Raw genomic sequence first — 22670 nt, 5'->3', positions numbered from 1 at the left:
TCATTATACAATTTTTGTCATACTACGTACTACTCAAACAATTTCTGAAAAAAAGAAGAAAAAAAGAAGAAGAAACAATCTCAAACAAACGTAAGGACTAAGGACTCGAGCAAGTAAACACTATTCAAACAAGAAGTCGGCAAATCAGAAAATGGCTCATGCAAAAATCCAAACGAAAAAAATAAATAAAAAATTGCATAATTATTTTCTGAAATCACTAAAATTTAATTGTTAGATACTCTATAAAATATTAAAGAGTGTAAGTTCGAGGAAGCTCAACTAGAAGGCATCGCCATCAAAATCGGCCATGGAGTGTTTTACCAAGTCTAACTTGAGAGAGAGAGAGAGAGAGAGAAAGAGACAATTGTTTTTATAAACATCATTTAGCCAAAGTCAAGTCAAGTCACCGGCGCATCATATGCTCCAAAATTCACCATTTCATCTCATCTCTCTACATAAACGAGATATTCTTTTTGTGAAAAATACTGAACTTTCTCTACAAAAAGAAAAAGAAAAAAGAAGAAGGTTATATTTATAAATTTTTATAAACTAAACTATATCCGTCATACTTTAGTCAAGAGTATATGACTGATTGAAGTATGACCGGTCATACTTAGTGTAATTTGTAAAAAGAAGTTTGTAAATACATTTTTTTTCAAAAAAAAATCCAATTTTTTTTAAGAACACAAGTGTCTTTCATTATTTTAAGTTTTAAACTAATCTTTATTTCAATAATACTATATTTTGTTCATGATCACAATCTAATAGTCTTTCTAATTATTTAAAAAAGGAAATAATTAAAAAGTCTCTGAAAATTATTAAATACAGATGCTTTTTTTTATCAAAATATTAAATTATTCTAAAGTATCATACTAATATTTCTTCTAATTATTTAAAAAAAACTAAAAAGTGAAATGTATTTAATATTTTGAAGAATATCAAATAAATTTTTTAAAATTTTCCTTTTCTTTATTTTTACATTGAAATAATTATAAAAATATTACTACATAAATATTTTGGAGAAGAATTAATATCTATTACTTCAGACTTTTCTTTCACCCTTAAATCATTAATAAAATTATTAAGCTCGTTTTTCTATAATAAAAATTAACATATAATATTTTAATGTTGATTTAATATCAGTTTTTGAACTAATATCAAGTTAGTTAAATTATTAAAATTATCAAATAATGATAGTTTAGTTAGCGCATAAAAGCTGAGCAAGTAAGAGTTAGAGCATGTGTTCGATCCTCCAGTACTATTCTGAGAGAGGTTTAAAACATTAATCATGCATTCGTTTCCGAATAGGATTATTTCTCGTGAAAGATACTTGTATTTATAAAAAAAATTATTAAAATACTTTTTAAGTTAATTATTTAACTATATTTATTAATTTCGATACCAATTTATTATTAATAATTTCATCTACTTATATCAAACTATTTGTGAGTAATAAATTAAAATAATTAGATTAAAATGATTCAACACTTATAATAATGAGAGGAGGACTTCCACCAATGTAGATATTGGTCCTTCTGCTATTAATAATAATAAAATAAGAAAATTTTCTTACAGCTATGCGTATATTAATTCACCTACAAACACAGCTAATTTATTCGTGTCATATAATTCCATTGATGACACATGGCTACTATTCAACCTTCCTAAGCAACCTTGCTATAAACTAATGTTATAAAAATCAGACCGAATTAATTAGGTCGATTCGAAAATCGGTGAATCGATTATGTAATTGGTCTGATTTTCATATTGGATCAGCCATGTTACAGAATCAGTGTGACCCGGTGCGATTCGGCTGGTTTTCGTAAAAATCGATGACCCGGTCGGTTCAACCAGTGATCCGGACCGGTCTATATATATATAAAAAAACTAATTTATTTTTATAAATTAATGTCTTTTTTTTTTTACTCTCAAACACAAATGATTTGTTTTCTTTTGAAACATTTGAGTAATTTGTAGCTTATTAACTTACATAGATTATGTACTTACAACACTAATATTATCTTGATTATGCAATATTCAGGGAATTTTGATTTGATTTATAGTTAGAGATATCATTTACTGAACCTGAAACACTAGTATCACAAATATTATATGTTTGATTGATCTTTTATTTGACAATGATGTGTAATTTATTATTTTTATATTAAAATATTTGAATTTGGTATATTTTTTACAAGTATTTAAGTATATTTATAGTTTTTTAATATAAATTGTAGATTTACATATACTTATTGAATCATGCGGTTTGAACCAATAACTCACTGGTTAAACCAGTAATCTCGACCGAGTCAATAACCGAACCGGGTTTAATAAGATTAGTATAAACTATTGTCTATTCATGACACATATGATCTATTCCCACACTCTGCCTCTGAAATGGTGTCATTTGGATTTAATTATTAGTGTTTTTTTTTGGTTTGCGATTAGGATTAGATTTAGTCATTAGAAGTATTTTAAATAATAATAATAATAAGAGAATTGTTATTATGAGCATACGCGTTTTCAAATACTTGGTTGGGTCCAAACTCGTTTGTTTGGCGTCAGAACATTGTTTTTAGATAACACCTTTTGCCTATTTGACAACGTTTTCGCAATTTACAAAATTTCGATACTTTTGAAGACTGAAAAATCATTGGGAATCAACTCTGTTCAAGTTCGTTTCTTTCAAGAAAAACTTAATCTGGGTCGTGCTTTCTTCCCCTAGTTGACGCTTATACGCAACAAGAATGAGCAAGAACTGGAAATTCAGCTACTTGAGGGATCATGATGGATTTTTGTGCCTTCTAGCGTTTTGTTTGTTGTTTCAGAGTATTGTTTTGAGTTGCTCTTTGAATGAAGAAGGTATGGGAATGTTTAATTTGTGCAATTTTTGTATTTTCTCATGTGGTTCATTGTGGGTGCCTAGGGGCAAAAAAAAAAAAAAAACTGAGAAATGGGTTCTATGTGCAGGTAAAGCTCTTATGAAGTTGAAGCAAGGAATAGTGAGTGACCCTTTTGATGCTTTGTCAAATTGGGTTGATGATGAAGTAGCTGTTGACCCTTGTAATTGGTTTGGAGTTGAGTGCTCAGATGGAAGAGTGGTGATCTTGTAAGTGGTGATTTTGTGATCTGTTTTTCAGAAACTGAATATATATGATTTTCTGTTTCCAATTTATGGCCAAAGCCAGAGCAAAGAAAGGAAAATGAATGGATCATTTGGGTCATCATATGAGAGATCCAAGTTTCAGTTTTGATATAATTTCTCTCTGTTGTTGGGAAAATTGTTTACTCAGTGATGTGTTGTGACTTCTGCAGAAATATATCATGATGTTTTGTTATATTATAATATCTCCACAGTTGAAATTTGCCTTCGTCCTGAATCAACTGATCAATTCCATAGACGGTTGATTTATCTTTACAAATTTTGAAGAACAGTCTCCTGCTAAATCAAATGACTAGTGTTCATATTGTTGGTTAAATTGCACTACTAGCATGCTAGATGTTGTTTCATTTTAAACTTACGGAGTTTTAATCATGAGAATATATTTTGTTGCCCAGGAATTTGAAAGACCTTTGTCTTGGAGGCAGTCTGGCACCTGAGCTTGAGAAACTTGTTCATATAAAGTCCATGTAAGTAATTGCTTGTTACCTAGTTGCATTGTTTATTGACGCTAATTCCTTAATAATTTCAATTTTCAAATACTTTCTACTGTCCAATAACATCGTGACGAATATGTTGCAGAATTTTACGGAACAATTCTTTTTATGGGATCATTCCTGAAGGAATTGTACACTTGAATGAATTGGAGGTTTTGGATTTGGGCTACAACAACTTCAGTGGAACTCTACCTACAGATCTTGGCAGTAATATTTCACTAACAATACTGTAGGATTATACTCTTTGAACAGTTCAATTTCATCTTTTAAACTTCTTTTGCTACTATGTACTCAGTTTCTTCTTATTGCAGTTTGCTGGACAATAATGATCTTCTTGATGGTATCTCTCCGGAAATTAATGAATTGAAGATGCTTTCTGAATGTCAAGTAGATGAAAACCAGCTTATTAGTTCAGATAAAATGCCAGGTTGTACAGGAAGATCCATCACACGGTATGTCATTAAGCATTTGAAAGGGGTCCTCTCTAGTCTAGAGTTATAAGACATGAGAGTCTGTCACATATTTCTTGTTCTCCATATACTAAGTTGTGTCCATTTTTTCCATTGTATATCATAGGTTTAATTCTTTTATCATTCTTTTTTGAAGGCATGTTGGCCAAAATAAAAAGGGTCTTCGGAGCCTACTGCAAACTCCTATTCGTGAAAATCCTTATAATCGTGAAGATACACATAATCGTGCAGCTGCTCCACTTCCCGAAAGCCCTTCTCCATCTCAGCCAGAGCCTCCTTCGGCTTCCCCTCTGCCAGATCCTCCTTCGACTTCCCCATCTGCCTCAGCAACACCACAACTGAAGCCACCTTCCCCTGATCAAAATAATTCTGCTTCTTCTCCCCTACCGACCCCTGGCTCTGCAACACGATCTGAAAGTACCTCATCAAACCATCGAATTGCTATTTTGGCTGGAGTTGGGGGTGGTGCTGTATTTATTCTCATTTCAAGCATTGGCATGTATCTCTGTAAAACCAACAAGGTATCTACCGTAAAACCTTGGGCCACGGGATTAAGTGGACAGCTTCAGAAGGCATTTGTGACAGGTAAATCTAAGCATGTTTTCTCTTCTAAATTAATGAAGTAAAGCAATGGCTGAAAAGAGTAGGTATGAGTTAATGTACACGTGCACACTGCTTCAGGATTCCTCAAATATGAGAAAAAGAGGAGAGAAACTTCACTTATTCTAATTGGGTCCTCGGTCATCCAAGTGATCTGGCTTGAATGATTGCATTCAATTGACTTTGAGTTTGAGCTATAATATTTCACTTGTAAGATATCTGCCTTTGTACATGTATGACGTAGTTTTACATATGCAGGTGTGCCAAAGCTAAAGAGATCAGAGCTTGAAGCAGCATGTGAGGATTTCAGTAATGTAATTGGTACTTCATCCATTGGTACAGTTTACAAAGGGACTTTATCTAGCGGTGTTGAAATAGCTGTGGCCTCTGTTACAGAGGCATCATCCAAAAATTGGTCAAAGACTTCAGAAGTTCAATTTAGGAAGAAGGTATCGTCACCCAAAAAACAAACAAAATTATTTGTAGATTTTCAATTATGCGCTTTGTAACTAACATTTTAAGCCATTATGGTTTCAGATAGATACATTATCAAAAGTGAACCACAAGAATTTTGTAAATCTTCTTGGATATTGTGAAGAAGATGATGAGCCTTTTACCAGAATGGTGGTTTTTGAATATGCCCCAAATGGAACACTCTTTGAGCATCTACACAGTGAGTACCTATCATTTTGGTGTTATTATTACATAGAAAGTAAATTGATGATTGAGAGTATCCATGTTCGTGGTCAACAACTTTCAATTTGTTGGTTTTACATGCATTCAGTTTCTGGTCAACAAGTTTTCCATCTGTTGATACATTCAGTTTATTGAAGCTTCCATTCAGATTAGGACTAATTTATTATCAGTCTGTGTTTTTCTGTAGCAATAGCATCACTTCTGATCGTTGAATACTAGCAAACTTTTTGATACATTAGATTAATATCATGAGATAGACAAAATTATAGACAAGGACACATGGCTTTGGCCACCCATTAAGGCATTTCTCTGACTTTATTGTAGATATTATATCATACTATAAACATCTTATGTATTTGATTTGTTGGGAATTTCAGTACAAGAAGCTGAGCACTTGAATTGGGAAACAAGACTTAGAGTTGCTATGGGCACGGCTTATTGCCTGCAACATATGCACCAGTTGGACCCTCCTTTGGCCCATAGTAACCTGAATTCTTCATCTGTACAGCTCACTGATGATTATGCTGCGAAAATCTCGGATTTAAATTTCTTAGCTTCAGCTGAGATAATAAAAGCTGCTGCTAAAAAACACACTGACATGACATTATCAAGTAATGTTTACAGCTTTGGTGTTATATTATTTGAAATGGTAACAGGCAGGCTCCCTTATTCAATGGATAGTCATGGCTCAATTGAAGACTGGGCTTCACACTATTTACAAGGGGATAGGCCCCTCAAGGAAATGGTGGATCCAACTCTATCTTCCTTCAAAGAAGAACAACTGGAACAAGTTGCTACTTTGATTAAATCTTGTGTCCATCCTGATAAAGAGAAGAGACCAACAATGAAAGATGTTAGTATGAGATTAAGAGAGATAACAAAAATAACACCTGAAGCAGCTGTTCCAAAACTTTCTCCACTTTGGTGGGCAGAGATTGAGATTTCTTCTTTAGATGCAAGCTGAAATCAGTAAATCAGACACTTAAGTATGGAGTTTTCTCCATTCTTATCCTTTTTTCCATTGGTGAAGGCGCAAAAAGGTACCCACCTGTAGATTGATACCTCTTGTATCTAATGTGGGAGAGTGACAAATCACATGTACATAAGGATAAGTTAAACAAAATGTGAATTTTTTTTTGGGTGCTTCTTTAATTATGGTCTATGGAATTGCACTAGCAAAAAAAGGTGCCCCATATCAGTTTATTTGGTGAATTAAAGATATTTTTAATTATATTTTGTGCTGTTACTACCCTTTGCTCTTCCCCTATTCCAAATGTGCTATCTTTCATAATATATTACAATTTGTTCTGAGCAATAAATTGTTCAAGGGTTATATTTATCTCATTCAACATGAGATAAACTAAATTTCTACACACATATAACAAAGGTGGGTCTCACTTCTATTTTTTTTTTCTCTCCAATTATGTATTTATTCTTCTTATAATCTTGTTTCAGTAACATAAACATAAGAAAAATATTTTTAATTGTTCAATAATCATAATCCTGCTTTCATTTAATAAAGCTGTATGTGATGAATAAGAGGGTAAAGGCTGCGAGGTGGGAAAGTTGAAGTTTAATATTGATTGATAAAGTCAAAGTCTTAACGGGGGCTTGTTGACTTTGAAGTAGGAAGTATGAACAAGATTTGTTAGCATATGGCATCTGCAAATTACCAATCTGTAGCCTGCCAAATATAATGGACCGAAGAAAAATTCCATGGCAACAACTGCATGATTGCGTTTGAATCTGAGAATTTTTTATTTATAATTTTCATTACAAATTCTTAATAATGTTATTGGGTTGTCGTTTTCTTGGAACAAGAACATCTTCTCATACTAAATTTTTTATTCAGCAAAAAATTTAATTAAATAAATCCACGGCAACTTGAATGCTGTTTACTATTATATGATGGCGGCAGATGTTGCAAACGGCAGCTGTTTTTGCTATACGACAGTTGTTGATTTTAGATGATATTATTTGACCCAACATCTTGCATTCTGCATTTCTGCCCATCATTCTAGAAAAATCAACGGCCCAAAAGAATTCAGGAATAAAGTGTTCGATGTATATTAGGATAAAATTTTTTGAAGGCGTCAACATCTTTAATAATTTTAATTAAGTTGTTTAATTAATTAAATAATATATTTAACATGATAAGTAATTCAATTGATAAATAGATAATGAAAATAATTTTACAATAATTATATTAGAACCATTCACTTAATAATTTACTGTTCATACTGTGTTAAATATTTAAGTGGTCAAACTAGACTCATCATTGGTTCGCAGAAATTAATTTGAAAAGAAAAACAGTGTACTTGATTCCTATGAAGCACTGTTGTAAAATCGGGCCCGACCCGGTCGGGTTGACCAGAAATCCGATGAACCGGTCATCAAATCAGTTCGAGTCAAGTATTGGACTAGTTATGTATCTACCCGATCAAACCTGGTCAAAATTCAAACAAAATCGGCCGAGCTCGTTCAAAACCGGTGACACGGTCGGGTTATGCATTAAAAAAAATCAAAAAATAAAACTATTTCATCTTATCAGAAAAAAAATATAGAACTCATTTTAAATTCTTTTTATAATTTTATTTGCTAGTATACTCTTCTATAATGACCTTAAATTTTAGTTTCCAATACTGAAACAATTTGCGGAATAATAAATTAGAGAATGTGACATATGTCATTTTAATGTTGTTGCATTTGAAAAATATGAGTTCAATGTCACTGAGAGAGATATGTTTATGGAGATTATGAGTTGCAATTTAAATTGACATAGTAATAGCGTGCATTTTTATTTATTCATGCTTCATGTTTTTGAGCTTATTTAGTAAACCTTGTTTAATTCATTTTAGATATGGAGAATATAATTGAATTTGTATGTTCATATTTTTATATATCTATGTATATCCGGGTCAATCGGTCTGACCAGTGACCCACCAGTTCGACTAGTGACCCAGTACCCTGACCGGATCGATGCCCGGGTCGGATTTAACAACACTGCTATGAAGCATCAACACTTCGAAAATCATGACGTGCCGTGTCTGACACTTTCCGACACTCCAACACGCGTTGTAGAGACTCAAAAAAAGGTTCAAAGAGTGCATTGCGTTGCGTTTTTAGTTACAGCTATTAAATTCGTTGGATTACGATTACCATTTTATTGAATTTAATATAAATATTTGAGATATCTTATGTTTCTTTGCAAAATTGATAGCTATTATAAGTTTAGCTCCATTTTTTTTGTGAAATTATTGAATATTAAATATAATATACACTACATAAATTAAAAATATTATTTAATATCAAAACGTGTCCTAACATGTCAAAATCTAATATTTTTTAAAATTAACGTGTCAGAATGTCGTATCGGTGTCGTGTCCCGTATCTCATGTGAGTATCGGTGCTGCATACCTTGATTCCACTAATTTGTTAGCATGCCACTATTTCTAGTTTTACATGACAAATTAGAATTTACAAAGTCATCTGCATAGAGTATAATTAACAAGATTATACTCATATTTATTTACATTTAACATATTAACATGAATATATGTGAACATGGCAAAAGGTGGCCTTCACGTATATATATAAAGTATGAAATTTAGTGGAAGCATAGAGGAGGGCACGTTGATCTGTTTTATCAATTAAGCCTATGTTCCCCCAGTACTATCAATGAGCTATCAGCTATATATATCAAACTATCAAATGTCTCTTCAATTGGCAAGCATTGTCTCTGAACTCTTCCTAGTCCCTTCACCCCTTCAAGAAATGGCTGGCAGGTACTTCAGTATCCTTTCTCTCCTGCTTCTCCTAGTGGCTCTCCCTTATACAGAAGCAAGTGAAGATGTTCCAAAAACAACAAAGAAGAAAATAGAGGTGGTGGTAGAAGCTACGGTCTATTGTCAGAGCTGTGAGCACTTTGGAACCTGGTCTTTGATTGGAGCCAAGCCCATTCCTTCAGCCAAAGTAAGTGTCACCTGCAAAAGCTATACAGGTCATGTTAGTTACTTTAAGGTCTTTGATACAGACAAAAGTGGTTACCTTTATGCACCACTCGAAGGGTTCAAGATGCAGCATTATATACTTGATCATCCCCTCCATTCATGCTATGTGAAGCCTGTTTGGTCTCCTCTTGAAAGTTGCAACCTTCTCTCGAATGTTAATTATGGTCTGAATGGGGCTCCACTTCGTTATGACAACAAAATATTGCATGGAAGCAACTACGAGGCTGTTATATATGCTGCTGGCCCCTTGGCTTTCCGTCCTTCTGATTGCTCACAGACTCACTACTAGTGTCTCAAAACAATTTATCTTTACCTAAGTTGAGATTCGCTTGATCATGATTTTGTTGTTGCCAATAATTTGTGTTACATAAGTATTCAATCTGAAATTTGTTTCCTTTTTGGTATTTTTTTTGTGTTTAACTTAATTGCAATTGGGTAATTTAATCTTTTTTCAATGGGTTTTTTACTGTCCTAGCTTCGAGTTCCATAGGCACAGAAAGTATATAAAAGGCAGAAAATTTGTTAGAAAAAGAGCTATAGAAACCTCTCATTTGAATACCTAAAAAAATCAAAGACAATTCTGCTTACAAATTACAATCAGCTCTCAGCAATCACCTTTAAAAAGAAGAATAAGCCTGGTGCTATAAAGCTCCAGCTATGCAAAGGTCTAGAGAAGGTTGACCCATTGTGTAGTCTATAGTAGGCAGCGTTACCTTATACTTGCAAAAGACTGATTAAATGAATGTAACCATCACATGGCGACAACACCAACCATTGTGTCAATTTTCCACTTCACTCATCAATCACCTTGTTACTAAAAGTTCAGAGGCATATTAAACATCTTGTTTATGTCGTCCATGGCTTCCTTTGTGTGGAGAGTTGGCTCAAATAAATCAGATTCCTTTGACTTTGCTGGTAATTTTGGTTGTGGCAGACCCTGTTGCTGTTCCAGGTCATCATCAGCAAGGATTGAAAACCCACCAAATTCCTTTCTATTGTTACTCTCGGGTGCTTTCTCCTGCTTCATTGACCTTTTTCTCCTAACAAAATCCATTGGCTTCCCAAACATGTTATTTATGTCATTCATAGCTTCCTTCAAGTTGATTGTAGGGTCTACTAAACCGTGGTGGCAAACATTTTCCACCTCTGGTTCATCCAAAATGGTGGAACCGACAAATCTGCGAACGATTGTATCTTCTCTGAACTTTGAATTACGGGAGCTTTCTGCAACCACATCACTAGATTTTTCATAAGGAAGATCCTTGGGTCGGGGGAAAACAAAGCCATGTAGTTGTGAAGCTGATGATGAAGAACCTTCAGTCAAATTCACATTTATGACATTGGTCTCAGAACATCCTTCATCATCAATATATATCTGGAGCGGTTCTTGGCGAGGTTGGCTTGCTTCAGTCCTGTGCTGATGTGATAAGGAACCGCTTGGTTTGATTCCATTATCCATGTTTTCATCAACAAAAATTTCAAATTCGTTCTGTGTTCTACGATCTTCTTTTGAATGTTTTTTATGTGATTTCCTGGCTAACGGAACAGTCTCTAATGGCTCCCTGAACATGTTGTTAATGGCATTCATGGCCTCTTTCATATTTATTGTAGGATCCACCAATCCATGATGGCATGCATCTTCTGCTTCAGACTTCCCAACCATGGCAGTGTCAACAAACTTGACTACAACTGTATCATCAGCACGAAATCTTTTGCACTCATCGTTTTTAGTCTTTATGTGTCTATCATCATCAGCTACACCTTTACTTACAGAACTTGCAATTTGCGGTCTCATGTGCACACCCTCAACATTGCATGCTCCGTTGCTTCTCTCAGTCTTATTTTTAAGAGGAGGTCTCCTGGCAGCTCTCAGTTCCTGATGCTGTAGTAGATTCTTATAAATTAGCTAACTGAATATCACTATTCACTAACAAAGAGATGCCTAAAACATCACAGATGAACACATAATGGAAAAGCTAGTCACTACCTGGATTCTCTTATTATTCTTTCTCTCCATGCGTTGAAGAAATTGTTCATATGATTTCTGCAATTCATCCTCAGGCTCTGCAAGGCTGTTCAATAGTAGAGGTCATATAAACATGATTTTTGAGAATACCAATTAAAGTACTAAATAGTTATTTACTGTGTCAAATCTGCTGAATTGAAATTGTGAGAAAAGAAAAATTCATTGAAAATGATACATGCACCAAGCTTCAAGCATAGTCTAATGACAACGGTCCCCATTTCACTGAAAACCAGCATCAAACACTAGAATAAATTGAATGGGATGCCTGATCCAGTCAAAGATGAGTGTTTAAGCTGGATGGTAAAATATAGTGTCACATCTTCATCATATTTGAGAGGTAAAGGATAGGATAGAGGAGAGTTGTTTGTCTTGCCACTTGGCAGCCATCAAGGAACCATGTTAATGTTTGTTTGTGCAAAGTTCATTGCTAATTTACATACCCCTAATGTACTCAACACAAACAAGATGCTGATTACAGCAGAGAACTTACTTCTTCACTCCCAGATGGTACATTTTCTCTGCCTCATCATACCTCTTGCTCTTCTCGTAGTAAAGAGCATATGCTTGGTAAAATTGACTACGTTTTGTCCCAATATGATTAACCTCCATGGTTCTCAAAAGTGCTCTTGGATCATCCACAAAATCCATCTACCAATCAGAGCAGGAAATATCACTAACTATTTCATTATCCCTTTGTTTCAACTCAATCAAAAAAATTATTTTTCCTAAATCCAACAAAATAACACTAAAAAAAAATAAACTTTAACCATCATTTCCCCAACCCCATTTCTACAAATCACTTTACTGAAAAAAGGTGTTTAGGTTACCAAGTGGAGCCAAACACGAAGATAACGCATGTCGTTTCTGTAACGTCGATCGAGCTCGAACGTATGAGCGCATTTCTGTAAAAAACCAGGTAGATTTTCTTTAAGGGTTTGGGAAGGAAGAGTATCTTTCATCTTTCGTATACCCCTGCAACGTTGGGAATGAGTGAGTATAGAAACCTGAAGTTAAGAGAGAGAGAGAGAGAGAGAGAGAGAGAGAGAGATTGAGGTGTACCGGAGCCAAGGGAGAAGAGGATCTTTGCCGGTGTAGGTGTTGATGTCTGAGGTCAAGGAAGTTAAGAGTTCATCGACGTTCGCCATTTTGAAATTGGATCCTCGGCGGCGGCGGCGGCGGCGGCGGAGGAAGGGTTGGTAGTGGTGGCGGTGAACCTGATTTGAAATTTGAATTTGAGTCTGGGCGGTTAAGCGACGCTCTTTAGAATTGAGATTGAAGATTATTTTTTCTTGCGAAGGTAATGGGCTGGCCCATCTCCGGCTCGAATGTTATTGGGCCTAACTAGCTGGCCCGAGTGTTAACCCCAAAAGCAATCGGACTGGCCTGTGTTTGTTAACGTGATTCTTATGATAATTGATAAGTAATTAAAGTGAAATTATTTGCACATAAGTTATTATGCATATAAGTATTAAATATTTTAAAAATTAATATTTTAGGTTATTCTGCTTATTTTTTTTTCTGCCTACTTTATCTACCTCTCTCAATACCGTTAGATTACTATTTCATTCAACGGAGGAGATTTATAGGATAAAACAAATTCTTTTATCTCTTTCTTTCTCCAACTGCCTCCCACCTTCTCTCTCCTCCCATGCAATGATGAAGACGTCGCTTTTACAAATTGAACCCTAAAACTCTAATCTCTTTTGGAGAGTGAATACATGGCATCAGATTCAAACAAGAAAATTATTTAAAACAAGTTACTGCCAACTAGAGTCATTAATTATATCTTGTATAAACCTCGTTGCAAATTAACCAAAAAAATGCATACAAAAAATAAAATCTATGTTCTAATAAGACACAACAACACAAATCTTAAAAGTTTCAGGAGCATAAAAATCTGCAGATAAATTGTGATTCGCGAATTAAGACTCATCACATTGGTGAAGTGTCTGTGTGCTAGTGCTAACAAAAGAGAACACGAAGATTTCATCATGTCAACAACAATTGCAGACAGTTCATCGAGAATAGTGTCGCGAAAATAGAAAATGAAAATTAATCACAATTCAAATAAACACTATTTAAAAAGAAGTTAACCAATGTAGTCATCCCTGCAATGACGAAGACACTTTGACGTCTCTTTTACAAACTGAACTCTCAAACTCTGAATCACAGCTCCGAATCTCGTGACAACAAGCGAGATGACTACATTGGTTCACTTCTCTTTAAATTGCATTTATTTGAATTGTGATTAATTTTCATTTTCTATTTTTGCGATACTATTCTCAACGAACTATCTGCAATTGATGTTGGCATGACAAAATCTTCGTGTTCTCTTTTGTGAGCACTGGCACACGAACACTTCACTAATGTGATGAGCTTTAAGAGCCTTATTCGCAAATCACAATTTATCTTCAATTTTTAATGTTCCTAAAACTTTTGAGATTTGTGTTGTTGTGTCTTATTATAAATTTTTTTATTTTTTGTATGCATGCATTAATTTGCAATGGGTTTATAGAAGATATAATTAATCACTTTAGTTGGCAGTAACTTTTTAAATAATTTTCTTGTTTGAATCCGATGCCATATATTCACTCCCCAAAAGTTTTAGGGTTCAGTTTGTAAAAGTGACGTCTTCGTAAAAAAAAGGTAAAAGAATTGATTTTATTCTATAAATTATAATCTATAAATATTGAGAGATAAGTAAAATAAGCAGAAGAATCTATCCCGTGATTTAATAAGCATTAAACATGAGAGCAACATATTTTTTTTTGTTAATAGATTTAGTAATGGATTTAATGTTTTTAAAGTGAATGTAGATAAGTTATCTATATTCGTTCCCAAAACAAGATCGTTTTGAGTTAAAAAATTAAAAAATTACAATAAAAAAGACTATTATAATCCTGAAATAAATTATAATTACAAAAATATCTTGATTTCTACCTCAAAACGACGTCATTTTGAGCTCAATATAGATAAATTATCTCCAAAGCGAACCCTTCGTTAATTATTGATGCAATCTCTATGATAATTATCAACTGGAGAACATTGATTCGTTTTCCCACAAACACAGTAAAAGCTGGATCCACCAATTTTTTTATTTCTCATTTCTGATTCCTCTTTCTCACTCCTCCTTATTATATCTGCGGAGTTTTTTTCCCGTAACTAGAGGATATAAACCCCTAAATTGAAAAACAAAAAAGAAAAGCAAAACCTTATGCGTTGGTTTCGCTGACACACTCGGACAAGCAAACTGCCTCCGAATCCGATCAATGGAAAACTCAGAAGAAGGAAACGAAGAAGTTCCATTCCCTCCAAACCCTAACAATTCCAATGCCAATGCAGCTGAAGAAGAAGACGAAATCGACGAAGAAGAAGAAGAAGAAGACGAAGAAGAGGAAGTAGAAGAAGACGACGACGTCGTTTTGGAGGAACCGAATCTGCGATTGTCGAGGTTGAGGGAGCAGCGGTTCAAGCTGGAAACCCTGGGGCGGCGATTGTCGTCGGAGCTAGTCCCTATCCGAGTCCACGACGTGCTGATTCGTGGCAACACGCAGACGAAGGATTGGGTGATCGAGGCGGAGCTTAAGGTGATCGAGGATGCAACCAGCATGCAGGAGCTTCTTCGCGCCTCCGAAATCGCCCTCGCCAGGCTTCAGAGCCTTGGTATTTTCGATTCCAGCAAGGTCAGCCTGGAGGCGGGACCGCCGGAGTTGCCTCACACTGCCAATGTCATCGTCGACGTCGTCGAGGCCGCTAACAAAATCTCCGGTGAATTTGGCGTTTATACCAAACCCTCGGTACAATCTTATCCTCCATTGTTTTCCTATGTGATTTTGAGATTGCTCTAGATTCATTTAAACTGATAGATGCTAATGCTGGTATTATTTTAGGCATTGTGGAGAAATTTCTAATGTTGGTGGCATTTTAGGGATGAACATAATTACATGTGTGCAATATTGGAACTTGTTAGTTATTGGCAAAATCATTTCTGCTGCTGTGGCAGAAAAAATACACATATTTACCAGGCTACGACTTCGTATCCACTTCGAATCTTGGTAATTCTTTTTTTTATAAAAGGACCAATGGGACCCCTTTTTTGGTCTATGCGGCATATTTTTGCTCCATGCAGCAGCTGCAGAAAAACCGAACCTTAGTTATTAATAGTTTATACGAAAATGCTTTTCATCTTAGGTCTGAGGTCGTAGCTTTTCTTTTCAGATGCATATGTTGTAGTGCAAACAGCAAACCTGTAATCTTTAAAAGAAGAAGAAGAAGAAGCTTGTCTTCGAGGTAGTTAGACAATGATCATAAATTAAGTGGCTGTAAAATGTCTGCATTTTGAGGAAAAGGCGCTGTGGCTGATTATCACAGACTAGATGTTGGTCCAATATGATCATCCTTGGTCTGGGAATGGGAAGCTTTTTGCTTTACTGGTATTAGATATATATTGACCCGACTTTTACCAGATTGACTATTCTCTATGAAGGCATTAGATATATTTGACCCGCCTTTCCCAGATTATAGAATTAATTGTTTAAGGGAAGCAGACTTTTCTGCTTCACGGCCTCTTAATATTAGTGCTTTTGTATAGTTGCAGCAAAACAAACAAATATCTACTTTCGTTTTACTTCTTGGCTGTTGGTATTATGCTTAGGGATGAGCAGGAGTATTTTGGATGTTCTTTGCAGCCTATTTGGTTGGAAAATAATTTGAAAGGGTATACTTTATAGTGGATAAGTGGAAATTAGGAAGAGACTCCAAATTACTTTATTTGCTTGGAGCTCCATTTTGATTTTTCTTTCCATGACTGAACTCTATCTTGGCTTTAAATTTCTGCTACTTGTGTTAAGAAGAAAATTACGCGCCAATTATATATTGTTAGTTTGTTAGGATTTTTGAAACGTTAATAGGTTGGGACAAAGATATGATTTGTTGCCTGTTGATCAAATATTGAGGATTATCGTGTATGCATGGCTACGTTTTATGGCATATATGAATATCAGCTATAATCTTTTCCTTGTGATGGATTAGAAAATTTTCGTTTCAAGCCTTGTTTTATTGAAAGCTGTGTATTAATCTGCTGAGTATTTATTGGCTTTAATCTGCTTATATCTTTTCTTTTCTTTTTTTAAACCCATTTTGGAAATTTTGCAATGCTTTTGTAGACTAGTTCTTGGACTGCTGAAGGTGCTCTTAAGTACAAAAACTTGTTAGGTTATGGTGACCTATGGGATGCTTCTTTGGGCTATGGTGCCAACCAAGCTACAGAGGTGAGTGTAGGGGTTTATGCCCCTCGACTTAAAGGATTGTTAACTCCTCTTGTAGCACGACTATCCATGCTTTCCCAAGATTGGCAAGAGTTTTCTTCGTACAAAGAGCAATTGATGGGCTTGTCTCTTGGCTTAATCTCAACAAAGCACCATGATTTAGTATACACTCTTGGATGGCGTACCTTAACAGATCCATTGCAAATGTCATCCAGGTCTATTAGGAGACAACTTGGGCATGGTTTGCTATCATCATTGAAGCATACATTTAAAATTGACCGTAGAAACTCACCAATTAGGCCTACAGAAGGATATGCTTTTCTTTCTACCACTCATTTTGGCGGCCTTACTCCAGATCATCGGAGCTTGCGGTTTCTGCGCCAGGTGCAATTAAATCCTTTTCTTCTTCTTTAATTAATCTGCTGCAATGTAATTGTATGGGTCATGAATAAAACATGATAAACTTTATGTTAAGTGATAGCAGTATAATGATTGTTGAAATAATTTTGTAATTGGTAATTCAGAATTCATATTTTATGAACTTGGTTGTATATAATGTAATTTTGTCACGACCTGTCTATAAATGCTTTTGATTATTGTAAATATTGGGGGATAAAGACTATTGGCGTGTCTTTAAGGCATATTCATAACACACATGTATAAAAGTTGCTGCTGTAATAACCCTCGTGTGTCTTAATATTTCTTTTATTTTCTTTGTTCTTTTTTTAGATATATTTTTTCTTGACTAACTTGTTTGACTCTTTTAATGCAGGAGTTTGATGTTCGCTATGCTATCCCCTTTGGGTTTTATAATACAGCACTGAACCTTGGGATTTCTGCTGGTGCAGTTTTTCCATGGGGGCATGATTTCATGAACAAGCCATCTCCCCTTCCTGAAAGGTTTTATTTAGGTGGTGATTTCTCTCCAATTTGCACCCTAGGAGGGCCAATAACGTTGTGGGGATTCAAAACTAGGGGATTAGGTCCTACTGAACCTCGAAGGCAAAGCAGAGATGTAATTAATAATGACCATGATGATTCCTCTAAATGGGACTTCATTGGAGGAGATCTTGCTGTTACTGCTTTTGCAGACCTCTCTTTTGATTTCCCAGTTAGATGGTTGAGAGAACATGGAATCCATGGCCATGTTTTTGCTGGTGCTGGGAATATGGCTAAATTAACTCAGAATGGATATAAGCTCTTCTCTCCTCGAAATTTCTTAGAATCCTTTCGAACATCGGTGGGATGTGGATTTGTTATTCCTACTAGACTTTTCCGCCTAGAGGTTGGATTCTGTTTCAATTTCTTTATATTTAACTTAGCAGGAATTCAAATAACCTTTTTTTTTTTTCTGTTGGGGGGAAACATGGAGGACTTTGGTGTAGTTAGTGTTATTTGTTGTATTTGGACGTTAGATACTACGAAGGGAAGTAAAAGAAGTTATAGAACCTTTCAAGCTAGAAATCATGTTGCTTGTGTAATTTTCTTTCTTTTATTTTCCTTAAGATTAGGTTCTGAACTCAGCCCTTAATATTTGCTCCTAATATTATCTGCACCAAAATCTGATCCAAGGTTTGAATTTGTTGTGAAGCACCTGAATATAATTTTTTCTACTCTTTGAATTATGTACTAATATAATTTAGGGAAACAACCAGTTGTGATTTCAAGGTTGGATTTGTTTATCAGAAATATTCATCTCTTTTCTGATGTATCCCTCACCTGACCTCCCTCCTAATATGATTACTTCACTGATATACTTCTTATTGTTTCAGGGTAACTTCTCCTACGTACTCAGGCAGGATGAGCATGATCGTGGGAAAACAGGATTTCGGTTCAGCTTCTCAGCTCCTTCATAAAGGCTGAGTTCACAACTGATATTCTTTTTCATTTTATGTAGTTCTCAAGCATTAAACATCATTGCTGTCTGTCGCTGGATGGCTAGTACTATATTTTAATTTCCTTGTCGTTTACAATCCAGACTGAGAATCAAGAAAGGGCATTGTTTCACTGTTGGGGGATTTATAGGGTCAGTTTTTTGAGTAGGCATTACCCCTTGGGGGTCATAACATATAAGCCGATTCTTCTTGCATGGCAAAGGTGTATGAAATTCGAAATTCATGCACTCGTGTACTGCTACTTTAGAAGGCCTCGATTGGGACTGAGAATTGTCAAACATTGTTTGTTCATCTTAAATTGCAAATAACTCCCTAACATTGGTTGATATCATCCTTGTGGATATTTCTGCGTATTGTCTTCCAAATGGAAAAACAGCGAATCGGCTGTATTTGTTTATTTGATGTGTGGTTCGTGAAGCTTTTTGTAAGTATTAAGGTGTAAAAATTTGATTTTCTGTCGGTATTATTTATACTAATAACAAAAACATCCAAGCCACGTACCAAAGGCATCAGCAAGATCTGGATAATTGGTTCATGTTACTTATGTCATGGTGAAGCTAAACCCGAGCAGGTTCTGCAGGATCTGTTCTCATGGTGCAGATGAGGTAATATCTTTCGGTAGTTTCTTGTTATCCTGTGGAAAAGCCTGAAAAGGAAGACGTCGGATCACTCCCTAGATTTAAATATGTTGCTGAAATTTCCATCAAATGAAAGTAAACACGAAAGGGCTTTGGAGGGTAATAAATTCGAGATCAATAGCTTCCAGGAAGGGGAACCAGGAGTACCATGGATCTCACATTGTGAATGAGATAATGGTAACAAAGACTGGGTTTTCGTGTTCTAGTGATGCAAAATGTGGTCATCAATTAGTTCCAATTTTATTTTTGTATTGTCGTGTCTTAAAACACTTGTACGTAGCCAACAACCACCAATATAATTAAGCATATGGGATATCAGAAACATGAGGTCGTTATTTGAGTTTGATGGGGCTCTTTTACCAAAAAGTTATGATTGTTTGTTGCTTACCCAAGAAAAATCCGATTGTTGGTCATTATGCTACTTGTAAGTTGTAAGTCTTTAACAGCTTTGTTGGGTTCATCACATAAGCAAGCATTTGGAGGAAATCGTCCAAGTTATTACAGGTTTGTCTAACTCATGAGAAACTTATAATTTTTCTCTCTTGATAATGAGATAGAACTCCATTTAATCATGGAAACACGGATGTGCCACAAATGTCTTAGATCTGCGATGACCAGAAAATTTATAAATAAAATAAAATCGTTGACAACATATATAACTGAAAATGCTAATTATTTAGTTTATTGACCTTCGAGAAAAAAACATGCAAATAATAATCAAAAATCATAATAATTTAACTAGTAACGTATGGAAGCACGGTTTTACGACCATTTTGGGTTAGAAACCAGTATCCAGCTTGGGAAGGGTGCACAGCATCCCAAAACAGATATTTAGATGCATCAGGGCAAGTAGTGTCAAGCACATTGCAAATAGGACCCATCTCCAAGAGCCCAGTCCCACAGCATCCCTTGTGTGTTTGATGAAAACCTACAGAAATTTATAAGCAAAATCAACACATCGTTATATATTTATGAACAAACCCAATTATGACATTAAAGCACCAAACCATTGAAATGAAAGAAAAAAAAAAAAAAAGGAAAAAAAATTCAGTGAAATTTTATTACCATAACTGGCTGGATTTTGGACCATATCCAAGATGGGAGTATAGATATCGAAATAGCCAACCTTGGCACCCTTAAGAGTGGCGTGCAGTGACTGAATATGGGACTGAAGCTTGGTGTTGTAGCCTTGAGAATCTCTGTTCTGTTGGACATTACACACGCGCTGGAACCAGTTTTTTGCGGGTAAGATGCTGTTTAAGGTCACTAGTAGTGGCAGGCATCCCATAGGGGGAAGCCCTGCTACTATAATCCTGCGAGCTCCTGCTCCGTAGAGTCTCTGCAATCTCAACTTTTGGTTTCAATATCATACATGATAACATGATATTGGCTAAATTTTGAATCTAAAAATACTTCCAATAATACATAGTTTCTTATTAAAACTAAAAAAATACATGAAACTCACGTAACATTAAAAATAAAGAAATGAGTGAAAATGGGTGCCGCATAACGAACCGAGCCGAGTTTTAGTCTTAATAGGTTAAGTCTGTATTTAAACGTGTCAACAAGCCTATTACCACTCTCCAATAATTATCGGTCTGTGTTATGAATATAATTATCACTCTATGACCTGGCTTATTTACAAAAAATAAAAGTCTGTTTAAAAAAAAATAAGACAACAAAAATTTATTCAAATAGAATATACAATCAACAACACTGGTAATTACATAAATATTTATAAATTCAATGTATATATCCAAACAGCATAATATAGAACAAAATCATTTAAAAAGTCTGTTTAACCAATAAAATAGGTGAAATGCATTGAAGAAAGAGAAGAATATTCTCAATTAACATTTATTTTTCTCTCTCTTTTTGAGATTTTGATCTAACGGTATTGAAGAATGGTAGGCAAAGGTAGACAGAAAAATGGTAGGTAGAATAACCTATCCCAAAATATAAAATAAAAATTAATATACTAGACCAGCCTGAGAGGCTCTAAAGCCGGGCTTTTAAATTAGAGTTTTATGCCTTTTTAATTAAACGAGCTTTTATACAAGTCCAAGCCTGGTTCTAACAATCAATTTTAGACATATAAGCTCAAGCCTTCACGAGCCGAGCCAAAGACCCCTGATTCGTTTACCACCTCTAGTGCTGCACTATATACGTACTTAGTACTACATAATATTAAAAAATTATTTCAATTATAGATGTATTAATTTACATATGTGATATATTTAAAGGTTTATTGTTTCTGATGTTGTAAGAAATAATTTTATTTTTTACATGCACAAAAAAGTATATAGGACCCATGTTATTTTTTTCTCTTCACATGGGCCCCACACACTGTTACATGTGTGTAAAAGATAATTTTATCTCCTACAACATGAGAAACATTAGATCCTATATTTAATCATAATTTTGTACTGCCTACCAATCTACCACAAAAATAAAAAAATAAAAGTAAGGGGCTCTAATGTAAAAATACCTAAAAGGGAAGATGTATACAATATGTAACAAAAATACTACAAACCTGAACGAAAGATAGAAGATTTTGGAGTAGAAAATCTTGGTAACGTGAAACATTACCATACTGTGACAACCTCACTGGTAAAAAATATGCATTGTACAACATGTCATTAGTCCCAATGCTAATGATAAACAAAGCATTTTCAATTATATCTCTACTCTTTTCTTCTCCAACTGATTTTCTTATCCTCTGCATAGCCTCCTCAAACATCTCAAATTGTGTGGCCAAGTCCAAAACTTTGGTGATGCCTATAGTCTTGTTATCCAAGCCAGAACCTCCAGAACCAAAAGTAACCCCAGTGAGCAAATCGTGATCTGTCACTTTTGAATTTAGATAAGCAGGTAATAGATCCTTAAGGCCTAGAATGTGAACAAGGTAATCTGTTGATAGTTTCCCATTTGAGAATCTCCCAGTTGGGACATGGTTAGGAAGGTCACGACCATAGGGTAAGTGGTCACCACGAAAGGGAGTGTTGAAGTGGTTGTTGTTGCCAGCATCCATGGTGGAGTCCCCAAAGGCAAAGAGAGCAGACACATTGTAAGAGGCAAAGGTTGAGAATGGTAGAGAAATGAAGAAGGTAAAATAGAGGAGTGTGATGAATGAGGTGTTTGTTATGGAAGTCATAACTATGAGGTGTAGGTTTTTGCTTGAAAAATTGTGGTGTAGTATATGCTTTATATATATAGTTTGGGAAGTTTGAAAAGATTCATATAAGCTTTAGCCAAGTGGTTGGATTTGTTTTGGATTCATGTCTCTTTTAAGAAAACCAATGAAGGTTGTCCATTTTGATTGGGAATTGTTGATGATATATTCTCTCCTAGCTATTGACCTCTATGGTGCGTGCAAGTTACAGAATTCAAATTTGGCAGGTCTGGTTATTC

At 35.0% G+C, this 22670-nt stretch overlaps 5 protein-coding genes across 5 annotated transcripts; 3 read left to right on the top strand and 2 right to left on the bottom strand.

The window, feature by feature from the left end:
• Positions 1-2550: 2550 nt before the first annotated feature.
• LOC133318601 (probable inactive receptor-like protein kinase At3g56050) lies at positions 2551-6682 on the top strand. The gene is made up of 9 exons (XM_061520612.1): positions 2551-2862; positions 2971-3109; positions 3559-3630; positions 3743-3886; positions 3969-4109; positions 4264-4712; positions 4986-5176; positions 5265-5400; positions 5801-6682. Exons 1-9 carry the CDS (start codon positions 2748-2750, stop codon positions 6385-6387), a joined length of 1974 nt encoding a protein of 657 aa, XP_061376596.1. The 5' UTR covers positions 2551-2747; the 3' UTR covers positions 6388-6682.
• A 2515-nt stretch (positions 6683-9197) lies between these two features.
• Positions 9198-9722, top strand: LOC133318598 (non-classical arabinogalactan protein 30-like). The gene has a single exon (XM_061520610.1). The coding sequence runs from the start codon at positions 9198-9200 to the stop codon at positions 9720-9722; it is 525 nt and encodes a 174-aa protein (XP_061376594.1).
• Positions 9723-10247: 525 nt separating this feature from the next.
• Positions 10248-12604, bottom strand: LOC133318579 (uncharacterized). The gene is made up of 5 exons (XM_061520588.1): positions 12519-12604; positions 12287-12431; positions 11950-12107; positions 11396-11505; positions 10248-11188 (listed from the first exon to the last, which is right to left on the bottom strand). Exons 1-5 carry the CDS (start codon positions 12602-12604, stop codon positions 10248-10250), a joined length of 1440 nt encoding a protein of 479 aa, XP_061376572.1.
• Positions 12605-14533: 1929 nt separating this feature from the next.
• On the top strand, positions 14534-19463 carry LOC133318617 (uncharacterized). The gene is made up of 4 exons (XM_061520640.1): positions 14534-15256; positions 16625-17110; positions 17499-18011; positions 18499-19463. Exons 1-4 carry the CDS (start codon positions 14729-14731, stop codon positions 18580-18582), a joined length of 1611 nt encoding a protein of 536 aa, XP_061376624.1. The 5' UTR covers positions 14534-14728; the 3' UTR covers positions 18583-19463.
• Positions 19464-19993: 530 nt separating this feature from the next.
• LOC133318597 (GDSL esterase/lipase At2g40250-like) lies at positions 19994-22413 on the bottom strand. The gene is made up of 3 exons (XM_061520609.1): positions 21793-22413; positions 20325-20598; positions 19994-20187 (listed from the first exon to the last, which is right to left on the bottom strand). Exons 1-3 carry the CDS (start codon positions 22411-22413, stop codon positions 19994-19996), a joined length of 1089 nt encoding a protein of 362 aa, XP_061376593.1.
• Between the last annotated feature and the right edge of the window lie 257 nt (positions 22414-22670).

This window comes from Gastrolobium bilobum, unplaced genomic scaffold (assembly GCF_033153095.1).
Source record: "Gastrolobium bilobum isolate Gb01-03AN ecotype WA unplaced genomic scaffold, APGP_CSIRO_Gbil_v1 utg4519, whole genome shotgun sequence".
Classification (NCBI taxonomy): domain Eukaryota; kingdom Viridiplantae; phylum Streptophyta; class Magnoliopsida; order Fabales; family Fabaceae; genus Gastrolobium; species Gastrolobium bilobum.
Note: the sequence above shows the minus strand (reverse complement) of the source record. Positions and strands in the feature narration are given on the sequence as shown.

Coding starts and splice junctions, on each gene's coding strand:
- LOC133318601 (XM_061520612.1), top strand. CDS start 2,748: ATGAGCAAGAACTGGAAATTCAGCTACTTGAGGGATCATGATGGATTT. Junction 3,887..3,968: donor AATATTTCACTAACAATACT/GTAGGATTATAC, acceptor TTCTTATTGCAG/TTTGCTGGACAATAATGATC. Junction 4,110..4,263: donor ACAGGAAGATCCATCACACG/GTATGTCATTAA, acceptor TCTTTTTTGAAG/GCATGTTGGCCAAAATAAAA.
- LOC133318598 (XM_061520610.1), top strand. CDS start 9,198: ATGGCTGGCAGGTACTTCAGTATCCTTTCTCTCCTGCTTCTCCTAGTG.
- LOC133318579 (XM_061520588.1), bottom strand. CDS start 12,604: ATGGCGAACGTCGATGAACTCTTAACTTCCTTGACCTCAGACATCAAC. Junction 11,506..11,949: donor TACCATCTGGGAGTGAAGAA/GTAAGTTCTCTG, acceptor ACTATTGAACAG/CCTTGCAGAGCCTGAGGATG. Junction 11,189..11,395: donor GACTAGCTTTTCCATTATGT/GTTCATCTGTGA, acceptor GTAAAGGTGTAG/CTGATGATGATAGACACATA.
- LOC133318617 (XM_061520640.1), top strand. CDS start 14,729: ATGGAAAACTCAGAAGAAGGAAACGAAGAAGTTCCATTCCCTCCAAAC. Junction 17,111..17,498: donor GCTTGCGGTTTCTGCGCCAG/GTGCAATTAAAT, acceptor CTTTTAATGCAG/GAGTTTGATGTTCGCTATGC. Junction 18,012..18,498: donor CTAGACTTTTCCGCCTAGAG/GTTGGATTCTGT, acceptor TTATTGTTTCAG/GGTAACTTCTCCTACGTACT.
- LOC133318597 (XM_061520609.1), bottom strand. CDS start 22,413: ATGACTTCCATAACAAACACCTCATTCATCACACTCCTCTATTTTACC. Junction 20,599..21,792: donor ATCTTCTATCTTTCGTTCAG/GTTTGTAGTATT, acceptor TTGAGATTGCAG/AGACTCTACGGAGCAGGAGC. Junction 20,188..20,324: donor CCAAAATCCAGCCAGTTATG/GTAATAAAATTT, acceptor AAATTTCTGTAG/GTTTTCATCAAACACACAAG.